We start from the raw sequence: 22,855 nt of genomic DNA on the forward strand, positions 1-22,855 counted from the left end.
CACACACACACACACACACACACACACACACACACAGTCTTGCGCAGCTAACTTTGTGGGGACATACAATTCAGTACCATTCAAAGTCCTATTTTCCCTAACCCTTAACCCTAACCCTAACCTTAACCCTAGCCATAAACCTAATTCTAACCCTAACACTAATTCTAACCTTAACCCTAAACCCCCCAGAAATAGCATTTTACCTTGTGGGGACCAACAAAATGTCCCCAGTTGGTCAAATGTTTGTTCATTTACTAGTTTAACACGTCCACTCACACACACGGACACACGGATAGACAGACAGACAGACAGGCAGACAGACAGAGAGACACATATTTCCCTCAGATTACACAGATCCAAAAAGAATTCCAAAACAAACCCGATTTTGATAAACTCCCATATCTACTGGGTGAAATTCCGCAGTGTACAATCACAGCAGCAAGATTTGTGACCTGTTGCCACAAGAAAAGGTCAACCAGCGAAGAACAAACACCATTGTAAATACAACCCATATTTATGTTTATTTATTTTCCATTTTGTACTTTAACTATTTGTACATCGTTACAACACTGTATATATACACATAATATGACATTTGTAATGTCTTTATTCTTTTGAAACTTCTGTGAGTGTAATGTTAACTGTTGTCGTAAGGAGAAGCGGACCAAAGTGCAGCGTGTGTGTCGTTCCACATTTTATTTACACTGTGAAACTATGCAATACATAAACATAAACTAAAGAACAAAACAACAAACCGTGATGCAGAGGTGAAACATACACTACTCAAAAACACAATCTCCCACCAACCTAGGTGGGAAAAAAAACCTACTTAAGTATGATCTCCAATTAGAGACAACGAGGACCAGCTGCCTCTAATTGGAGATCATCCCAAACAAAACCCCAACATAGAAATACAAAACTAGACCCTGACAACATAGAAATTGAAAACATAGGAAAAGAAACCTGTCACACCCTGACCTACTCTACCATAGAAAATAACATCTTTCTATGGTCAGGACGTGACAACTGTTAATTTTTATTGTTTATTTCACTTTTGTATATTATCTACCTCACTTGCTTTGGCAATGTTAACAAATGTTTCCCATGCCAATAAAGCCCCTTGAATTGAATTGAGAGAGACAGAGAGTGAGAGAGAGAGAGAGAGAGAGAGAGAGACAGAGAGAGAGAGACAGAGATAGAGACCAAAATAAGAGTGAGACAGACAGACAGACAGACAGACAGACAGACAGACAGACAGACAGACAGACAGACAGACAGACAGACAGACAGACAGAAGAGAAGAGAGAAGGATTCCTCCTCATAGCCATGGCTTTCTGCTAGTGTTAATGAGGGAGCTGTCTTTGAACTGGGGGAAATCAGCCTCTCTGTTTAAACCACAGTATGGCGGTGTGGAATGGGCCACACACATGCTATCCTAACACTATAGTCCAGAGAGCAGTTTATGTACAGTGTATGTTCACTTGTAGGGACATATACACACACTTCCACAAATGCGTGCGCGCGCCCCCCCCCCCCCCACACACACACACACACACACACACACACACACACACACACACACACACACACACACACACACACACACACACTAGCTGAGTTATTGGGATATAGCGTGCCTGGTGAGACTTGGTTTCCTGGAGTTAATTTGCGTTGTGTTGTCAGTAGCTTGATTGATTCCTCCAAATTACTACTCCTTGAGGATTAGCTGAGTACGATGGAGGGTTTCAGGCTTGGAAAAGTCACAGTTTCATGACTAAAGCAAATTATCAAATTATTCACTGGTCTCTTATTTAATCCGTGAAAGAATCAGAATGATGTCCTTAATTTGTTATGAGTGGTTCAGAAAATGACTTTGTGCAAGACATTGATATGTGCTGTGTGTGAGTGCTTAGCAGTTAAGAGTGTTGGGACAATAACTGAAAGGTCACTGGTTCAAATCCCAGAGTAGACTAAGTGATGAATCTGTCGATGTGCCCTTCAGCAAGGCACTTTGCCCTAATTGCTCTGGATAAGTGTCTGCTAAATGATGATGTGTAATAACTGAGCTAATCTTCTAGCCCTCCCTCTGTGTTCATATCAAGCCCAGGTTGTATTGGATTCATCATTTCTTTCTTACTGTAATGGAGAAGGTTGTTTATTGTCACTCAGTCCTCTCTCTCTCTCTTTCTCTCCCCTCCTCTCTCTCTCCCTCCCCTCCTGTCTCCCTGTATCTATCTCGCTCTCTCTCGCTCTCCCCCCTCCTCCTCTCTCTCTCTCTCTCTCTCCCTGTCTCCCTGTCTCTCCCTGTCTCTCTCTCTCCCCCTCCTCCTGTCTCCCTGTCTCCTGTCTCTATCTCTCTCTCTCTCTCTCCATCCTCCACCTGTCTCTCTCTCTCTCTCTCTCTCTCTCCATCCTCCACCTGTCTCTCTCTCTCTCTCTCTCTAGGTCTGATGATCCCTGTGTACTGTGTAGTGGAGCAGGCAGATGGGGTCGTGTCTGGGGGTGTGGTCTCTGACGGGGATGGGCGTGGTGACAGACATGCTGAGTTTGTATTGGTTCGTAAGGACATCCTCTTTACCCAGCTGGTGGAGACAGCCCTCGTGGCCCTGGGCTACTCCCACAACTCAGCCGTGCAGGCGAGAGGTGAGTCAGATAGGACAGGAGTGTGTGTGCGAGGGTGTGTGTGTGTGTGTGTGTGTTTGTTGGGGGGGGGAGGGTAGGTGTGTGCCTGTCAGAGGGTCAGAAAATTATCCTTTCTGAAAGAGCTGATCACAAACCACCTTTTAAATGTTTGCCGTCATGTATTTATCACTTAATCTGCTACTGGCAATATTACAAAACACACTTCATTTTGTAATTCAGTTATGAAAAACACACTGTGATTCTTGTTCGTGTAAGCTGGTACAAGTTACAAAAGGAACGCAATTTACGTGCGACCTAAAGCGATAAAGGTCACACCAAGGCTGCTTCCAACCCTCCACAACAGTAAAACAGTCACACCAAGGCTGCTTCCAACCCTCCACAACAGTAAAACAGTCACACCAAGGCTGCTTCCAACCCTCCACAACAGTAAAACAGTCACACCAAGGCTGCTTCCAACCTTCCACAACAGTAAAACAGTCACACCAAGGCTTCTTCCAACCCTCCACAATAGTAAAACAGTCACACCAAGGCTGCTTCCAACCCTCCACAACAGTAAAACAGTCACACCAAGGCTTCTTCCAACCCTCCACAACAGTAAAACAGTCACACCAAGGCTTCTTCCAACCCTCCACAACAGTAAAACAGTCACACCAAGGCTGTTTCCAACCCTCCACAATAGTAAAACAGTCACACCAAGGCTGTTTCCAACCCTCCACAACAGTAAAACAGTCACACCAAGGCTGCTTCCAACCCTCCACAACAGTAAAACAGTCACACCAAGGCTTCTTCCAACCCTCCACAACAGTAAAACAGTCACACCAAGGCTGTTTCCAACCCTCCACAACAGTAAAACAGTCACACCACGTAAAGCCAAACATTGCTACAGGACAGAATAAATACAGACCAATGACTGAAATAAATACCTTGCCAGTCAACCCCAAAGACGACTACAGACCAAACAACAGAGACACACAAAGAAAGGCAACAAAACCGTTCCACATTCCAACCCCGTAAACGCAGGCCCTAAATCTGGCAACGTGAAACCAGTTACTAAACCTGGCAATGGTTGGTCGTCCTTTTTTAACATGTGACATTGAGCTGGTCGGCAGGTCATTTCAACATGTGACACTGAGCTGGTCGGCAGGTCATTTCAACATGTGACATTGAGCTGGTCGGCAGGTCATTTCAACATGTGACATTGAGCTGGTCGGCAGGTCATTTCAACATGTGACATTGAGCTGGTCGGCAGGTCATTTCAACATGTGACACTGAGCTGGTCGGCAGGTCATTTCAACATGTGACACTGAGCTGGTCGGCAGGTCATTTCAACATGTGACACTGAGCAGGTCAGGACAAAACAATCAGAACTAACATTATGAGGAATGCTACTTTTGATCCATTTTTACCAAATGCCACTGTGTCCATTGTGTGTCACACACACACACACACACACACACACACACACACACACACACACACACACACACACACACACACACACACACACACACACACACACACACACACACACACACACACACACACACACACACACACACACACACACACACACTATTACAGATGGAGGCTGGCAGGCCGGGGCTATCTGTGTTTGATTGCCCTGATCCTAATGTGATTAGCCTTGTTTAGTTTAGCTGTTCCAGCCCTGGTCTTGAGGAAGGACAGGGGAATGTGTCTGTGTACACATCCCAGGATGCATTTCAGATGCAGAGGGAGAGAGAGGGTGGGGCGGGGGATGCAGTGTCTATATAGGGGCAGACTTCTTATCTTGCTTTTCTGTTGAACCAGCACTGTGTAGGCAAGCAGACATGGGTCTTACTTAAATCACTGTCATTTCATACTTTGTAACGCCATTACTCTATCTCTGTTTGGATGTGGTTCAATTTCTAGAGTTCTATGCTCAGCCACAAGAACGTTCAATGAATAATGGAAACACTCTAGATCAGGAGCGATAAGCGACCAATTCAAAATGAAAGTCTATGTCCTGATGCCCATTTCTAGTCATCCCCTATTTCCTTAATACTCACCTGTCTTTAGATCCAGAGATATCTCTCAGAGCGCTCTATATGATGTATATCTATTAACTCACCTGTCTTTAGATCCAGAGATATCTCTCAGAGCGCTCTATATGATGTATATCTATTAACTCACCTGTCTTTAGATCCAGAGATATCTCTCAGAGCGCTCTATATGATGTATATCTATTAACTCACCTGTCTTTAGATCTGGAGATATCTCTCAGAGCTCTCTATATGATGATATCTATTAACTCACCTGTCTTTAGATCCAGAGATATCTCTCAGAGCTCTCTATATGATGTATATCTATTAACTCACCTGTCTTTAGATTCAGAGATATCTCTCAGAGCTCTCTAATGATGTATATCTATTAACTCACCTGTCTTTAGATCCAGAGATATCTCTCAGAGCTCTCTATATGATGTATATCTATTAACTCACCTGTCTTTAGATCCGGAGATATCTCTCAGAGCTCTCTATATGATGTATATCTATTAACTCACCTGTCTTTAGATTCGGAGATATCTCTCAGAGCTCTCTATATGATGTATATCTATTAACTCACCTGTCTTTAGATCCAGAGATATCTCTCAGAGCTCTCTATATGATGTATATCTATTAACTCACCTGTCTTTAGATCCGGAGATATCTCTCAGAGCTCTCTATATGATGTATATCTATTAACTCACCTGTCTTTAGATCCGGAGATATCTCTCAGAGCACTCTATATGATGTATATCTATTAACTCACCTGTCTTTAGATCTGGAGATATCTCTCAGAGCTCTCTATATGATGTATATCTATTAACTCACCTGTCTTTAGATCCAGAGATATCTATTTGGGTTAATTAAACAATCATTCATTTGAATGGGGCGGTATTAATTGGCATGTGACGCAATCTCCAGCCTTGACCTGTCCTGTCCATCAGTGATGTTGTCTCTTGCACGTATATCCCTGCTATAAAAGGCTTTGCTGGGTCTCTGTGTTTCTTCCCCAGGCTGATAAGGGTTAGGGTTGATAGATGTGGGGAATCAGGTCGGTGACTCTTCCCCAGGCTGATAATACATTAATAGATAACACTCTTTATCTCTTTATCTCACTCTTTATCTCTCATTGTTAAACCGTGAGTTTTACAGCCGCTGATGAAAATATAGAGACATTATATCTAGGTTTTCACATGTACAGGCACACACACATACAGACTTTGTCGTCTTCAGCAACCTTAAGAGATGAACCCCCAGGTGAATGTATAGAAACTGAAAATGGCAGCATGTTGATGACATCATTGTTCTGCCTCACCTCCAGGCATCATCAAAGTGGGCCGCTGGAACCCCATGCCCATCCATTTCCTGACTGATGCCCCCGAGGCCACCGTCGCCGACATGCTGCTGGACGTCTATCACATGGTTACCCTCCACATCCTACTGCAGAGGTCAGTGGGGACAGAGGGGAGTGTGTGTGTGTGTGTGTGTGTGTGTGTGTGTGTGTGTGTGTGTGTGTGTGTGTGTGTGTGTGTGTGTGAGAGAGAGAGAGAGAGAGAGAGAGAGGAGAGGGGGGTTGGGAGAGAGCAGGTTTATTGATATGAAAAGCAGGTTTATTGGGATGAGTCTTGTCCTGGAGGCAGAACTGAGCCGTTTCCGCTCAAAATTGGAAATATTGTAAAAATGTATGAAAACAAAAATGCAGCTTTTTGATCTTAATTTAAGGTTAGGTTCAGGCGTTAGGGTTAGCAGTGTGGTTAAGGTTAGGGATAAGGTTAGGTTCAGGCATTAGGGTTAGCAGTGTGGTGAAGGTTAGGGATAAGGTTAGGTTCAGGCATTAGGGTTAGCAGTGTGGTTAAGGTTAGAGATAATGTTAGGTTTAAAATCAGATTTTATGACTTTATTGCTTCCAGCTAGTGAGCACTCTGCAGTGCTGCCTCCAGAACAACATTCATGACGAAAAACACTAACCTGCACTTACAGTGAGTCACTTATCGACAGTGGGTAATGGTAACCGTCAATAATGTTTGTTTAATAGTGTTACCATGGTAGTACCACAGCACACTATAACAATCCACCCTGGTTATGACTTCGTTGATAGGAGTAGATAGTCTCGCTATCATTATGGCCACTGTTTGATATCAGGTTAGCTGGCACCAGGATGACAACACATACACTAAATAGGTGCCGTGAAATGTGTTGTTTTACAGGGTCAGCCATAGTAGTACGGCGCCCCTGGAGCAAATTAGGGTTAAGTTTGTTCCTCAAGGGCATATCGACAGATTTTCACCTTGTCGGCTCGGGTATTCAAACCAGAGACCTTTCGGTTACTGGCCCAACGCTCTAACCACGAGGCTACCTGCCACCCCATTGGGTGATCGTCATGAAACCAGTTTTAAACATGTCTAAAGCAAAAATCATAGATCATTCTGAGGACTAAGATGTGTACTTTTTGGCCAAAGTGCATGTGGTAATGAATCCAACCCTGGTTCCAGCTTTTCCAGGCTGGAGGATCTACCATCAGAGCAGTGGAACCACGCTACGGTGAGGAACGCCCTCAAAGAGCTACTGAAGGAGATGAACCAGAGTTCCCTGGCCAAGGAGTGCCCTCTCTCTCAGGTAGCAGCTTATGTCATGTCATGTCATGCAACTTAGTCTCTGGCTTAGGTTGTACTGCATTGTATTAGCCTTATAGTGGTGGGGAATCATGTGCCAAGGAGGGCCCTCTCTCTCTGGTAGCATCTTATGTCATCTTATGTTATGTCATGTCATGTCATGTTATGTATCTTAGTCTCTGGCTTAGATTGTTTTTCATTAGCTGCAGGAAGTGGTGTGCTTTTCTTACATGGCGTTCAAATGACACATGACTTCCTGTATACAGATTCCAAAACAACAACGCAGATCTGTTGTCTTCCGTATGTGACTGTGTTGTGGTGTTCCAGTCCATACAGTATGTGACTGTGTTGTGGTGTTCCAGTCCATACAGTATGTGACTGTGTTGTGGTGTTCCAGTCCATACAGTATGTGACTGTGTTGTGGTGTTCCAGTCCATACAGTATGTGACTCTGATGTGGTGTTCCAGTCCATACAGTATGTGACTGTGTTGTGGTGTTCCAGTCCATACAGTATGTGACTCTGATGTGGTGTTCCAGTCCATACAGTATGTGACTCTGATGTGGTGTTCCAGTCCATACAGTATGTGACTCTGATGTGGTGTTCCAGTCCATACAGTATGTGACTGTGTTGTGGTGTTCCAGTCCATACAGTATGTGACTGTGTTGTGGTGTTCCAGCCCATACAGTATGTGACTGTGTTGTGGTGTTCCAGTCCATACAGTATGTGACTGTGTTGTGGTGTTCCAGTCCATACAGTATGTGACTGTGTTGTGGTGTTCCAGTCCATACAGTATGTGACTGTGTTGTGGTGTTCCAGTCCATACAGTATGTGACTGTGTTGTGGTGTTCCAGTCCATACAGTATGTGACTGTGTTGTGGTGTTCCAGTCCATACAGTATGTGACTCTGATGTGGTGTTCCAGTCCATACTGTATGTGACTCTGATGTGGTGTTCCAGTCCATACAGTATGTGACTCTGATGTGGTGTTCCAGTCCATACAGTATGTGACTGTGTTGTGGTGTTCCAGTCCATACAGTATGTGACTGTGTTGTGGTGTTCCAGCCCATACAGTATGTGACTCTGATGTGGTGTTCCAGTCCATACAGTATGTGACTCTGATGTGGTGTTCCAGCCCATACAGTATGTGACTCTGATGTGGTGTTCCAGTCCATACAGTATGTGACTCTGATGTGGTGTTCCAGTCCATACAGTATGTGACTGTGTTGTGGTGTTCCAGTCCATACAGTATGTGACTGTGTTGTGGTGTTCCAGTCCATACAGTATGTGACTGTATTGTGGTGTTCCAGTCCATACAGTATGTGACTGTGTTGTGGTGTTCCAGTCCATACAGTATGTGACTGTATTGTGGTGTTCCAGTCCAAACAGTATGTGACTGTGTTGTGGTGTTCCAGTCCATACAGTATGTGACTGTGTTGTGGTGTTCCAGTCCATACAGTATGTGACTGTGTTGTGGTGTTCCAGTCCATACAGTATGTGACTGTGTTGTGGTGTTCCAGTCCATACAGTATGTGACTGTATTGTGGTGTTCCAGTCCATACAGTATGTGACTGTGTTGTGGTGTTCCAGTCCATACAGTATGTGACTGTGTTGTGGTGTTCCAGTCCATACAGTATGTGACTGTGTTGTGGTGTTCCAGTCCATACAGTATGTGACTGTGTTGTGGTGTTCCAGTCCATACAGTATGTGACTCTGATGTGGTGTTCCAGTCCATACAGTATGTGACTGTGTTGTGGTGTTCCAGTCCATACAGTATGTGACTGTGTTGTGGTGTTCCAGTCCATACAGGATGTGACTGTGTTGTGGTGTTCCAGTCCATACAGTATGTGACTGTGTTGTGGTGTTCCAGTCCATACAGTATGTGACTGTGTTGTGGTGTTCCAGTCCATACAGTATGTGACTGTGTTGTGGTGTTCCAGTCCATACAGTATGTGACTGTGTTGTGGTGTTCCAGTCCATACAGTATGTGACTGTGTTGTGGTGTTCCAGTCCATACAGTATGTGACTGTGTTGTGGTGTTCCAGTCCATACAGTATGTGACTGTGTTGTGGTGTTCCAGTCCATACAGTATGTGACTGTGTTGTGGTGTTCCAGTCCATACAGTATGTGACTGTGTTGTGGTGTTCCAGTCCATACAGTATGTGACTCTGATGTGGTGTTCCAGTCCATACAGTATGTGACTGTGTTGTGGTGTTCCAGTCCATACAGTATGTGACTGTGTTGTGGTGTTCCAGTCCATACAGTATGTGACTGTGTTGTGGTGTTCCAATCCATACAGGATATGACTATGTTGTGGTGTTCCAGTCCATACAGTATGTGACTGTGTTGTGGTGTTCCAGTCCATACAGTATGTGACTGTATTGTGGTGTTCCAGTCCATACAGTATGTGACTGTGTTGTGGTGTTCCAGTCCATACAGTATGTGACTGTGTTGTGGTGTTCCAGTCCATACAGTATGTGACTGTGTTGTGGTGTTCCAGTCCATACAGTATGTGACTGTGTTGTGGTGTTCCAGTCCATACAGTATGTGACTCTGATGTGGTGTTCCAGTCCATACAGTATGTGACTGTGTTGTGGTGTTCCAGTCCATACAGTATGTGACTGTGTTGTGGTGTTCCAGTCCATACAGGATGTGACTGTGTTGTGGTGTTCCAGTCCATACAGTATGTGACTGTGTTGTGGTGTTCCAGTCCATACAGTATGTGACTGTGTTGTGGTGTTCCAGTCCATACAGTATGTGACTGTGTTGTGGTGTTCCAGTCCATACAGTATGTGACTGTGTTGTGGTGTTCCAGTCCATACAGTATGTGACTGTGTTGTGGTGTTCCAGTCCATACAGTATGTGACTGTGTTGTGGTGTTCCAGTCCATACAGTATGTGACTGTGTTGTGGTGTTCCAGTCCATACAGTATGTGACTGTGTTGTGGTGTTCCAGTCCATACAGTATGTGACTGTGTTGTGGTGTTCCAGTCCATACAGTATGTGACTCTGATGTGGTGTTCCAGTCCATACAGTATGTGACTGTGTTGTGGTGTTCCAGTCCATACAGTATGTGACTGTGTTGTGGTGTTCCAGTCCATACAGTATGTGACTGTGTTGTGGTGTTCCAGTCCATACAGGATATGACTATGTTGTGGTGTTCCAGTCCATACAGTATGTGACTGTGTTGTGGTGTTCCAGTCCATACAGTATGTGACTGTGTTGTGGTGCTCCAGGTCCTTATAGGTCTAGTATTACACAGTACACACTCACTAAAACATACACTATATTCACCTCTCTCTCTCTCTCTCTCCTCTCTCTCTCTCTCTCTCTCTCTCTCTCTCTCTCTCTCTCTCTCTCTCTCTCTCTCTCTCTCTCTCTCGCTCTCTCGCTCTCTCTCTCTCTCTCTCGCTCTCTCTCTCTCTCTCGCCCTCTCTCTCTCTCTCTCTCTCGCCCTCTCTCTCTCTCTCTCGCCCTCTCTCTCTCTCTCTCTCTCTCTCTCTCTCTCATCAGAGTATGATCTCTGCCATAGTCAACAGCTCGTACTATGCCAACGTGTCCACCTCCAAGTGCCAGGAGTTTGGCCGCTGGTACAAGAAGTACAAAAGGATTCAAGGTGAGGTGTGTCCCCTCTTGGCTCCCGTAACCTTACACACTCAACATGGACAATAAGATGTCATTAGCACCTTCCTCTATGCCTCTCCTCTATAACATTGCCTGTCATTGGCTGGGATCCTAACTTTAAGTCCTTAGGCTGACCCAAGTGTTGGGCCCTTCTTTCAGCAGACAGTTATCATTGGCTCTGGAGTAGTGTCGGCTCAAGCTTTTGGGGGCCTAAAGCAAGACTTGATTGTGGGGGGCCATCTCCCGCCTTGTAGCTCAAAAAGCTATATTTTGGTATTTGTTTTTATTGGCCACTGTTGATACAGTCCCAAAACGTTTTGCATGTCAGCAGTCAAGCTTTCAAGATATTGGACTTTCAAGAAGCAAACTGTCATCGGCCACATCATGATGATGATGCGTTTTGCAAGTCACAGTTTGGTTCTTAAAAGTCCAATATCTTGAAAACTTGACTGCTGACATGCAAAACGTTTTGGGACTGTATCATCAGTGGACTAATGATTTTCCTATAAGTCCATACACACAGTCTGCTTATAGGAGATACAGCAGTACTAAGAGACTAGATAACCCACCATGATCCATGGTATTAGAGACAGCTCTATAGAGACTAGATACCCCACCATGATGCATGGTATTAGAGACAGCTCTATAGAGACCCCACCATGATGCATGGTATTAGAGACAGCTCTATAGAGACTAGATACCCCACCATGATGCATGGTATTAGAGACAGCTCTATAGAGACCCCACCATGATATATGGTATTAGAGACAGCTCTATAGAGACTAGAGGCCCCACCATGATGCATGGTATTAGAGACAGCTCTATAGAGACTAGATACCCCACCATGATGCATGGTATTAGAGACAGCTCTATAGAGACCCCACCATGATGCATGGTATTAGAGACAGCTCTATAGAGACTAGAGGCCCCACCATGATGCATGGTATTAGAGACAGCTCTATAGAGACTAGATACCCCACCATGATGCATGGTATTAGAGACAGCTCTATAGAGACCCCACCATGATGCATGGTATTAGAGACAGCTCTATAGAGACTAGAGGCCCCACCATGATGCATGGTATTAGAGACAGCTCTATAAAGACTAGATACCCCACCATGATGCATGCTATTAGAGACAGCTCTATAGAGACTAGATACCCCACCATGATGCATGGTATTAGAGACAGCTCTATAGAGACTAGATACCCCACCATGATGCATGGTATTAGAGACAGCTCTATAGAGACTAGAGACCCCACCATGATCCATGGTATTAGAGACAGCTCTATAGAGACTAGATACCCCACCATGATGCATGGTATTAGAGACAGCTCTATAGAGACCCCACCATGATGCATGGTATTAGAGACAGCTCTATAGAGACTAGATACCCCACCATGATGCATGGTATTAGAGACAGCTCTATAGAGACTAGATACCCCACCATGATGCATGGTATTAGAGACAGCTCTATAGAGACTAGATACCCCACCATGATGCATGGTATTAGAGACAGCTCTATAGAGACTAGATACCCCACCATGATGCATGGTATTAGAGACAGCTCTATAGAGACTAGATACCCCACCATGATGCATGGTATTAGAGACAGCTCTATAGAGACTAGATGCCCCACCATGATGCATGGTATTAGAGACAGCTCTATAGAGACTAGAGACCCCACCATGATGCATGGTATTAGAGACAGCTCTATAGAGACTAGATACCCCACCATGATGCATGGTATTAGAGACAGCTCTATAGAGACTAGAGACCCCACCATGATGCATGGTATTAGAGACAGCTCTATAGAGACTAGATACCCCACCATGATGCATGGTATTAGAGACAGCTCTATAGAGACTAGAGACCCCACCATGATGCATGGTATTAGAGACAGCTCTATAGAGACCCCACCATGATGGATGGTATTAGAGACAGCTCTATAGAGACCCCACCATGATGCATGGTATTAGAGACAGCTCTATAGAGACTAGAGACCCCACCATGATGGATGGTATTAGAGACAGCTCTATAGAGACCCCACCATGATGCATGGTATTAGAGACAGCTCTATAGAGACCCCACCATGATGCATGGTATTAGAGACAGCTCTATAGAGACTAGATACCCCATCATGATGCCTGGTATTAGAGACAGCTCTATAGAGACCCCACCATGATGCATGGTATTAGAGACAGCTCTATAGAGACTAGATACCCCACCATGATGCATGGTATTAGAGACAGCTCTATAGAGACTAGATACCCCACCATGATGCATGGTATTAGAGACAGCTCTATAGAGACTAGATACCCCACCATGATGCATGGTATTAGAGACAGCTCTATAGAGACTAGATACCCCACCATGATGCATGGTATTAGAGACAGCTCTATAGAGACTAGATACCCCACCATGATGCATGGTATTAGAGACAGCTCTATAGAGACCCCACCATGATGCATGGTATTAGAGACAGCTCTATAGAGACTAGATACCCCACCATGATGCATGGTATTAGAGACAGCTCTATAGAGACCCCACCATGATGCATGGTATTAGAGACAGCTCTATAGAGACTAGATACCCCACCATGATGCATGGTATTAGAGACAGCTCTATAGAGACTAGAGACCCCACCATGATGCATGGTATTAGAGACAGCTCTATAGAGACCCCACCATGATCCATGGTATTAGAGACAGCTCTATAGAGACTAGAGACCCCACCATGATGCATGGTATTAGAGACAGCTCTATAGAGACCCCACCATGATCTGTGGTTTACATAATCTTTTAATGTCACCCTTAATATAGCAGAGAAAACCTAACACTGTCAGCCTCTAATCAGAAGCAGCCGCCAGCCACTCCACACAGGGAGATCCCCTTACACACACACTCAGGGAAACGTCACACACACACACACACACACACACACACACACACACACACACACACACACACACACACACACACACACACACACACACACACACACACACACACACACACACACACACACACACACACACACACAGGCATGGGCATGGGCATGGGCACACACACACACACAGGGGCAAGGGCACACACACACACACACACACACACACACACACACACACACACACACACACACACACACACACACACACACACACACACACACACACACACACACACACAGGGGCAACACATACAGAATGTATGCACACTTGGACCTCATAGCAGACCATTTACCCCCTCCTCCCTGTTTAACGGTGTCATTCCAACATGGAGGCAGATCAAAGTTGACACCAGACCACAAACACAGGGAGAAGTGGGAGAGGAGATAAATGGTGCCTGTGGTCTGACAGGGGAGAGGGAGGAGTAGTGGATCAGGTTCCCTACAGACCATAGTATTCGTTCTGTTCTGCTCTGCGGCCCCAAAAGACAAACACACCAGTCCTCCAGATGTTGTAAAATGGGGAATGGGACGTTCCCATTGGATTAGCGTAGTTACCTCAGAATCTGATTGGAGGATCTACTTGTCAGTCTTAGGACCTTCTGTTGATGTCAATTGCATGGCTGGATGGATGGATAAATACATGGATAAAAGATGGATGTAGTTCAATGCTGTGTAACCTACCTACTGTGTCGTACTGTACCGTATAAGTGTATCGTTTTGTTAACCAGTCTGATATATAGCATATGACTTCACTACAGGTGAATACCTGGAGAAGATGTGGTCAGGACGGGATAAACCTGATATTAAAGGTGAGTTGGAAGGAACACCCATTACCTGAATATATATTTACTATCTGAACAGTATATAGATGGTATTGAGATCTCTTCAGATCTTCTGTCACCACCGTGTCATCTCCTGTAAATAGATGGTATTGAGATCTCTTCAGACCTCCTGTCACCACTGTGTCATCTCCTGTATATAGATGGTATTGAGATCTCTTCAGACCTCCTGTCACCACTGTGTCATCTCCTGTATATAGATGGTATTGAGAGCTCTTCAGATCTCCTGTCACCACCATGTCTGTTTGTATCTGCAGTGGAGAGGGACAGCATGTCAGACGTATGTGGCCTGGGACAGCGCCCCCCCTCTCACCTGACCCCACCAACCCAGCTTGGAGGGTTACCCCTCAAGGTTGGACTAGGGGATCCCCTAACCCCCAGCCAGCAACAGGCCCTCCCCCACCCGTCTCAGCAGCACTCACCCCACGGCCAGCACCACCACAGCCCACCGCCCAGAGGCCAGGCGCCCCCTCCCGGTCCTCCGGCCTCCCTCCAACCCTTACTGGGCCCGGGCGGTCTCCTCTCCCCCCAGCTCAGCCCTCAGATGGTCAGGCAACAACTGGCCATGGCCCACCTCATCAATCAGCAGCTAGCTGTTAGCCGTCTGCTAGCCCACCAGCACGGTCCACAGGCCCTCCACCAGCAGCAGCACCAACAGTTCCTCAACCACCCACCCATCCCGCGCTCCTGCAAAGCCCCAGGAGGCCTCACTGATCCTGGGATGAATCCGTCGGCCGTGGAGGTCTGTCCGGACATCTACCATCAGGTCAGAGAGGAGCTGAAGAGGGCCAGCGTCTCTCAGGCTGTGTTCGCCAGGGTGGCCTTCAACCGCACACAGGTGAGACATCTACCTCCACTTCCACTTCTACTTCCATTTCTATGCACTGAAACCTCCACTTAAGTCGAATTTTCACTTAATCTCCCATTGACATCAATACATCAATGAAGTTAGGCTTCGCCCCTATAACTGTAAGGAGTGGCTGCGGGTCAGATTTTTTCAGGATCTTTGGTCCACAGCACTAAAAGATCCGGAGCCCCCGAAGCTTCTGCACATGTTTATACTACTTTACACACAGAGAACAGGCTACTCAGAGAACAGGCTACTCCGAGAACAGGCTACTCCGAGAACAGGCTACTCCGAGAACAGGCTACTCAGAGAACAGGCTACTCCGAGAACAGGCTACTCTGAGAACAGGCTACTCTGAGAACAGGCTACTCTGAGAACAGGCTACTCCGAGAACAGGCTACTCAGAGAACAGGCTACTCCGAGAACAGGCTACTCCGAGAACAGGCTACTCAGAGAACAGGCTACTCCGAGAACAGGCTACTCAGAGAACAGGCTACTCCGAGAACAGGCTACTCTGAGAACAGGCTACTCAGAGAACAGGCTACTCCGAGAACAGGCTACACAGAGAACAGGCTACTCCGAGAACAGGCTACTCAGAGAACAGGCTACTCCGAGAACAGGTTACTCAGAGAACAGGTTACTCAGAGAACAGGCTACTCAGAGAACAGGCTACTCAGAGAACAGGCTACTCAGAGAACAGGCTACTCCGAGAACAGGTTACTCAGAGAACAGGTTACTCAGAGAACAGGCTACTCAGGCCAATGGTTCTGGTGTTGTTTAATAAAGTTAGATCAAAGCAGAATCAATGTCTGCCAGGTCACATAATGATCACAGTGTTCTACATAACACAACCCAATATAATAGCCTAGTATAACTTTACTGGAAGACAAAAAAACAACAGCAAATTGTTTTCTCATGTGGCCAAAACTCAACAATGGGCAAAATATACAGGTAGGCTAGGCTGCAGTTTGTTAGCACCATCTGCTCTAAGATTCGTTCACTCAGTCATTCAACACAACAGTGTAGGCTACTTCTAAACAACACTGTAAGCTGCTTCTAAACAACACTGTAGGCTACTTCTAAACAACACTGTAGGCTCCTTCTAAACAACACTGTAGGCTACTTCTACCCAACTCTGTAGGCTACTTCTAAACAACACTGTAGGCTACTTCAAAACAACACTGTAGACTACTTCTAAACAACACTGTAGACTACTTCTAAACAACTCTGTAGGCTACTTTTAAACAACACTGTAGGCTACTTTTAAACAACACTGTGGGCTACTTCTAAACAACACTGTAGACTACTTCTAAACAACACTGTAGGCTACTTCTAAACAACACTGTAGGCTACTTTTAAACAACTCTGTAGGCTACTTCTAAACAACACTGTAGGCTACTTCTAAACAACACTGTAGGCTACTTTTAAACAACTCTGTAGCCTACTTTTAAACAACTCTGCATCACTCAAGAAGATCTAAATGCATATCTCCATGAAGCTTGAAACTGACTGAGATCAAATGGTTACTATGCAGAATGATGCTGCATGGATGTTTCACCGGTAAAACTTTAAGAATTATCATGCACTATTAAATGCAGTGTTGTTTTTGTCTTCCAGTAACGTTACACTAGGCTATTATATTGAGTTCTGTCATGTAGAATACTGTGATCGTTATGGGATCTTGCCGACATGGATTCAGCTTTGATCTAACTTTATTAAACAACAACGTTCGCCAGAGTAGCTGATACACACGTGTGGTCTGCACATGCGCAGAAGCTTCGGGGAGCTCTGGATCTTTGAGTGCAACGGACTACATATCCAGAAGAAGTGGGATCCACGGCCAGAACTGTGACCACCGTAGTTTTGAAGGGTCTCAGAGTTGGTTTGTCATCAGTAGAGAACTGTCTAAAACCCTAGCATGTCATATGAGAGTTCTGAAAGCTGAATATAATTCCACTGCACTGATACTGACTGTTGAGAAAGCCCAATACACTGACATAGGGACATTCCTACCTAAAGAGAGTAGAGTAGAGTAGAGTAGAGTAGAGTAGAGTAGAGTAGAGTAGAGTAGAGTAGAGTGAGAGAGAGAGCGAGAGAGATGTAATGAGAGAATTAGAGTATGAAAGGGTACTTGGAGGGTCCTTGCTAAGAGACCTGACATTTGGGCGCATGTTTGTGTCTCAGGGCCTGCTGTCTGAGATCCTTCGTAAAGAGGAGGACCCTCGCCAGGCCTCCCAGTCACTCCTGGTCAACCTCAAAGCTATGCAGAACTTCCTGAACCTCCACGAGAGCGAACGCGACCACATTTACCAGGAGGAGCGTGAACGCAGCATGAACCCCAACCTCAACCTAGGCAACCTGACCCCAACCAATCAGAACTCCAGCTCCACTGGCCAGCGACTCACACAGGTACACATACATACCCAGGTGTCCTCATGTACGTTGAATAGGAACACTAGGGAATAGCCACAACAGACACATCTACAACCACACCTGGGTTTAAATAGTATTTATATTTTCTCTCTAATACTTTGAGCATTTGATTGAGCCTACATGAAGTGCCAGGGTGGGTGGGGTTTGCACTTTTGGGATTGTTGCATTGGTTCCATTGAGTCTGGAAATCTCAGTGAAGTGAAGTTTAAGTATTTGAAAGAAAATAAATACTATTCGAGCCCAGGTCTGGCTACAACCCACATCACACACAGACACACCCCTGCCAGTACACAAACAGGTAAACACTGTAGTCACATCACACACAGACACACCCCTGCCAGTACACTAACAGGTAAACACTGTAGTCACATCACACACAGACACACCCCTGCCAGTACACTAACAGGTAAACACTGTAGTCACATCACACACAGACACACCCCTGCCAGTACACAAACAGGTAAACACTGTAGTCACATCACAACCAAACACACCCCTGCCAGTACACTAACAGGTAAACACTGTAGTCACATCACACACAGACACACCCCTGCAAGTACACTAACAGGTAAACACTGTAGTCACATCACACACAGACACACCCTGCCAGTACACTAACAGGTAAACACTGTAGTCACATCACACACAGTCACACCCCTGCCAGTACACTAACAGGTAAACACTGTAGTCACATCACACACAGTCACACCCCTGCCAGTACACTAACAGGTAAACACTGTAGTCACATCACACACAGACACACCCCTGCCAGTACACTAACAGGTAAACACTGTAGTCACATCACACACAGACACACCCCTGCCAGTACACTAACAGGTAAACACTATAGTCACATCACACACAGTCACACCCCTGCCAGTACACTAACAGGTAAACACTGTAGTCACATCACACACAGTCACACCCCTGCCAGTACACTAACAGGTAAACACTGTAGTCACATCACACACAGACACACCCCTGCCAGTACACTAACAGGTAAACACTGTAGTCACATCACACACAGACACACCCCTGCCAGTACACTAACAGGTAAACACTGTAGTCACATCACACACAGACACACCCCTGCCAGTACACTAACAGGGAAACACTGTAGTCACATCACACACAGACACACCCCTGCCAGTACACAAACAGGTAAACACTGTAGTCACATCACAACCAAACACACCCCTGCCAGTACACTAACAGGTAAACACTGTAGTCACATCACACACAGACACACCCCTGCCAGTACACTAACAGGTAAACACTGTAGTCACATCACACACAGACACACCCCTGCCAGTACACTAACAGGTAAACACTGTAGTCACATCACACACAGACACACCCCTGCCAGTACACTAACAGGTAAACACTGTAGTCACATCACACACAGACACACCCTTGCCAGTACACTAACAGGGAAACACTGTAGTCACATCACACACAGACACACCCCTGCCAGTACACAAACAGGTAAACACTGTAGTCACATCACAACCAAACACACCCCTGCCAGTACACTAACAGGTAAACACTGTAGTCACATAACACACAGACACACCCCTGCCAGTACACTAACAGGTAAACACTATAGTCACATCACACACAGTCACACCCCTGCCAGTACACTAACAGGTAAACACTGTAGTCACATCACACACAGACACACCCCTGCCAGTACACTAACAGGTAAACACTGTAGTCACATCACACACAGTCACACCCCTGCCAGTACACTAACAGGTAAACACTGTAGTCACATCACACACAGTCACACCCCTGCCAGTACACTAACAGGTAAACACTGTAGTCACATCACACACAGACACACCCCTGCCAGTACACTAACAGGTAAACACTGTAGTCACATCACACACAGACACACCCCTGCCAGTACACTAACAGGTAAACACTGTAGTCACATCACACACAGTCACACCCCTGCCAGTACACTAACAGGTAAACACTGTAGTCACATCACACACAGACACACCCCTGCCAGTACACTAACAGGTAAACACTGTAGTCACATCACACACAGACACACCCCTGCCAGTACACTAACAGGTAAACACTGTAGTCACATCACACACAGTCACACCCCTGCCAGTACACAAACAGGTAAACACTGTAGTCACATCACACACAGACACACCCCTGCCAGTACACTAACAGGTAAACACTGTAGTCACATCACACACAGACACACCCCTGCCAGTACACTAACAGGGAAACACTGTAGTCACATCACACACAGACACACCCCTGCCAGTACACTAACAGGGAAACACTGTATACCAGGGGTGACCAACAAGAGCCAGGTCAGTCCACACTGTAGTCACATCACACAGACACACCCCTGCCAGTACACTAACAGGTAAACACTGTAGTCACATCACACACAGACACACCCCTGCCAGTACACTAACAGGTAAACACTGTAGTCACATCACACACAGACACACCCTTGCCAGTACACTAACAGGGAAACACTGTAGTCACATCACACACAGACACACCCCTGCCAGTACACAAACAGGTAAACACTGTAGTCACATCACAACCAAACACACCCCTGCCAGTACACTAACAGCTAAACACTGTAGTCACATAACACACAGACACACCCCTGCCAGTACACTAACAGGTAAACACTATAGTCACATCACACACAGTCACACCCCTGCCAGTACACTAACAGGTAAACACTGTAGTCACATCACACACAGACACACCCCTGCCAGTACACTAACAGGTAAACACTGTAGTCACATCACACACAGACACACCCCTGCCAGTACACTAACAGGTAAACACTGTAGTCACATCACACACAGTCACACCCCTGCCAGTACACTAACAGGTAGATCACTGTAGTCACATCACACACAGACACACCCCTGCCAGTACACTAACAGGTAAACACTGTAGTCACATCACACACAGACACACCCCTGCCAGTACACAAACAGGTAAACACTGTAGTCACATCACAAACGAACACACCCCTGCCAGTACACTAACAGGTAAACACTGTAGTCACATCACACACAGACACACCCCTGCCAGTACACTAACAGGGAAACACTGTATACCAGGGGTGACCAACAAGAGCCAGGTCAGTCCACACTGTAGTCACATCACACAGACACACCCCTGCCAGTACACTAACAGGTAAACACTGTAGTCACATCACACACAGACACACCCCTGCCAGTACACTAACAGGTAAACACTGTAGTCACATCACACACAGACACACCCCTGCCAGTACACTAACAGGTAAACACTGTAGTCACATCACACACAGTCACACCCCTGCCAGTACACTAACAGGTAAACACTGTAGTCACATCACACACAGTCACACCCCTGCCAGTACACTAACAGGTAAACACTGTAGTCACATCACACACAGACACACCCCTGCCAGTACACTAACAGGTAAACACTGTAGTCACATCACACACAGTCACACCCCTGCCAGTACACAAACAGGTAAACACTGTAGTCACATCACACACAGACACACCCCTGCCAGTACACTAACAGGTAAACAAATGCAGGCAATCTCTTTAGGGACTCAGTAACCTAGACGATTAGCCAGTCTTGCTCACTAAAACCTCCCCCCCCCCCCCGCCCTCTTCTCCTCCCTGCAGTCCAAGCCCCCCCTGACCCAGGTCAGTGCTGAGCTGCCCCTGAAGATGGAGTCCCTGGTCAACGTCAACATTACGTCTGGGATCTATGATGAGATCCAGCAGGAGATGAAGAGAGCCAAGGTGTCCCAGGCCCTGTTCGCCAAGGTGGCAGCCAACAAGAGCCAGGTCAGTCCACACATATACAGTATACCAAGGGTCACCAACAAGAGCCAGGTCAGTCCACACATATACAGTATACCAAGGGTCACCAACAAGAGCCAGGTCAGTCCACACTCATACAGTATACCAGGGGTCACCAACAAGAGCCAGGTCAGTCCACACATATACAGTATACCAGGGGTCACCAACAAGAGCCAGGTCAGTCCACACATATACAGTATACCAGGGGTCACCAACAAGAGCCAGGTCAGTCCACACATATACAGTATACTGTATATAAGTATATCACAACAATACCATACTCTAGTGAGTGGTGCTTAGTGGTTTCTGTTTGAAGCTGCCTAGCTAAAGGTGAATTGCTGACCTCCAGTGATCAGGATGCTTAGTAAAATGTGTAAATATCTGTAAACAACCATAACACACACACACACACACACACACACACACACACACACACACACACACACACACACACAGACACACACACACACACACACACACCCACACACACACACACACACACACACACACACACACACACACACACACACACACACACACACACACACACACACACAAACACACACACACACACACACATACACACACACACACACACACACACACACACATACATACACACACACACACACACACACACACACACACACACACACTCATGCGCATGCCTACACATGCATGTAATGCACACAATCTCCCACACAATGGAGAATGTTATTTCTACTGGATTGATGAACTGTGGTGGATTTGATGGGAGGTAAGATCACATATCGGGGTATGTGGGCGGGGATGTCAAGCATGCGCTGGTTGTTTGGTACCACAGGCTGTGGTATCTGATTGTCAGCGCCCGAGGTGAGGCGTACCATCATGTCTCCGTGGGCAGATAAACAATGTGGGCGTCCAGGGCCGGGTAGAGATAAAATAAACGTCTGTCACGCCAGCCAAAGGATATGGCATACGGGGGGGGGGTGTGTGTGTGTGTGTGTGTGTGTGTGTGTGTGTGTGTGTGTGTGTGTGTGTGTGGTGTGTGTGTGTGTG

General features: G+C 46.0%; 1 protein-coding gene across 2 annotated transcripts in view; it reads left to right on the top strand.

Annotated features, from left to right (window-relative positions):
• LOC106575825 (DNA-binding protein SATB2) overlaps positions 1-22,855 on the top strand; it is a 54,565-nt gene that overhangs the window by 14,483 nt on the left and 17,227 nt on the right. Inside the window, exons 3-10 of one of the 2 annotated variants that reach the window (XM_082963041.1) lie at positions 2,446-2,643; positions 5,989-6,115; positions 7,160-7,283; positions 10,789-10,891; positions 14,606-14,656; positions 14,944-15,524; positions 17,718-17,942; positions 21,638-21,802. In XM_082963041.1, coding sequence (XP_082819167.1) covers positions 2,446-2,643; positions 5,989-6,115; positions 7,160-7,283; positions 10,789-10,891; positions 14,606-14,656; positions 14,944-15,524; positions 17,718-17,942; positions 21,638-21,802 — 1,574 coding nt within the window. The remainder of the gene's footprint in view (positions 1-2,445; positions 2,644-5,988; positions 6,116-7,159; positions 7,284-10,788; positions 10,892-14,605; positions 14,657-14,943; positions 15,525-17,717; positions 17,943-21,637; positions 21,803-22,855) is intronic. The other variant, XM_082963042.1, reaches the window with a different exon arrangement.

The sequence above is a fragment of the Salmo salar genome, chromosome 16 (genome assembly GCF_965601325.2).
Source record: "Salmo salar chromosome 16, fSalSal1, whole genome shotgun sequence".
NCBI lineage: Eukaryota > Metazoa > Chordata > Actinopteri > Salmoniformes > Salmonidae > Salmo > Salmo salar.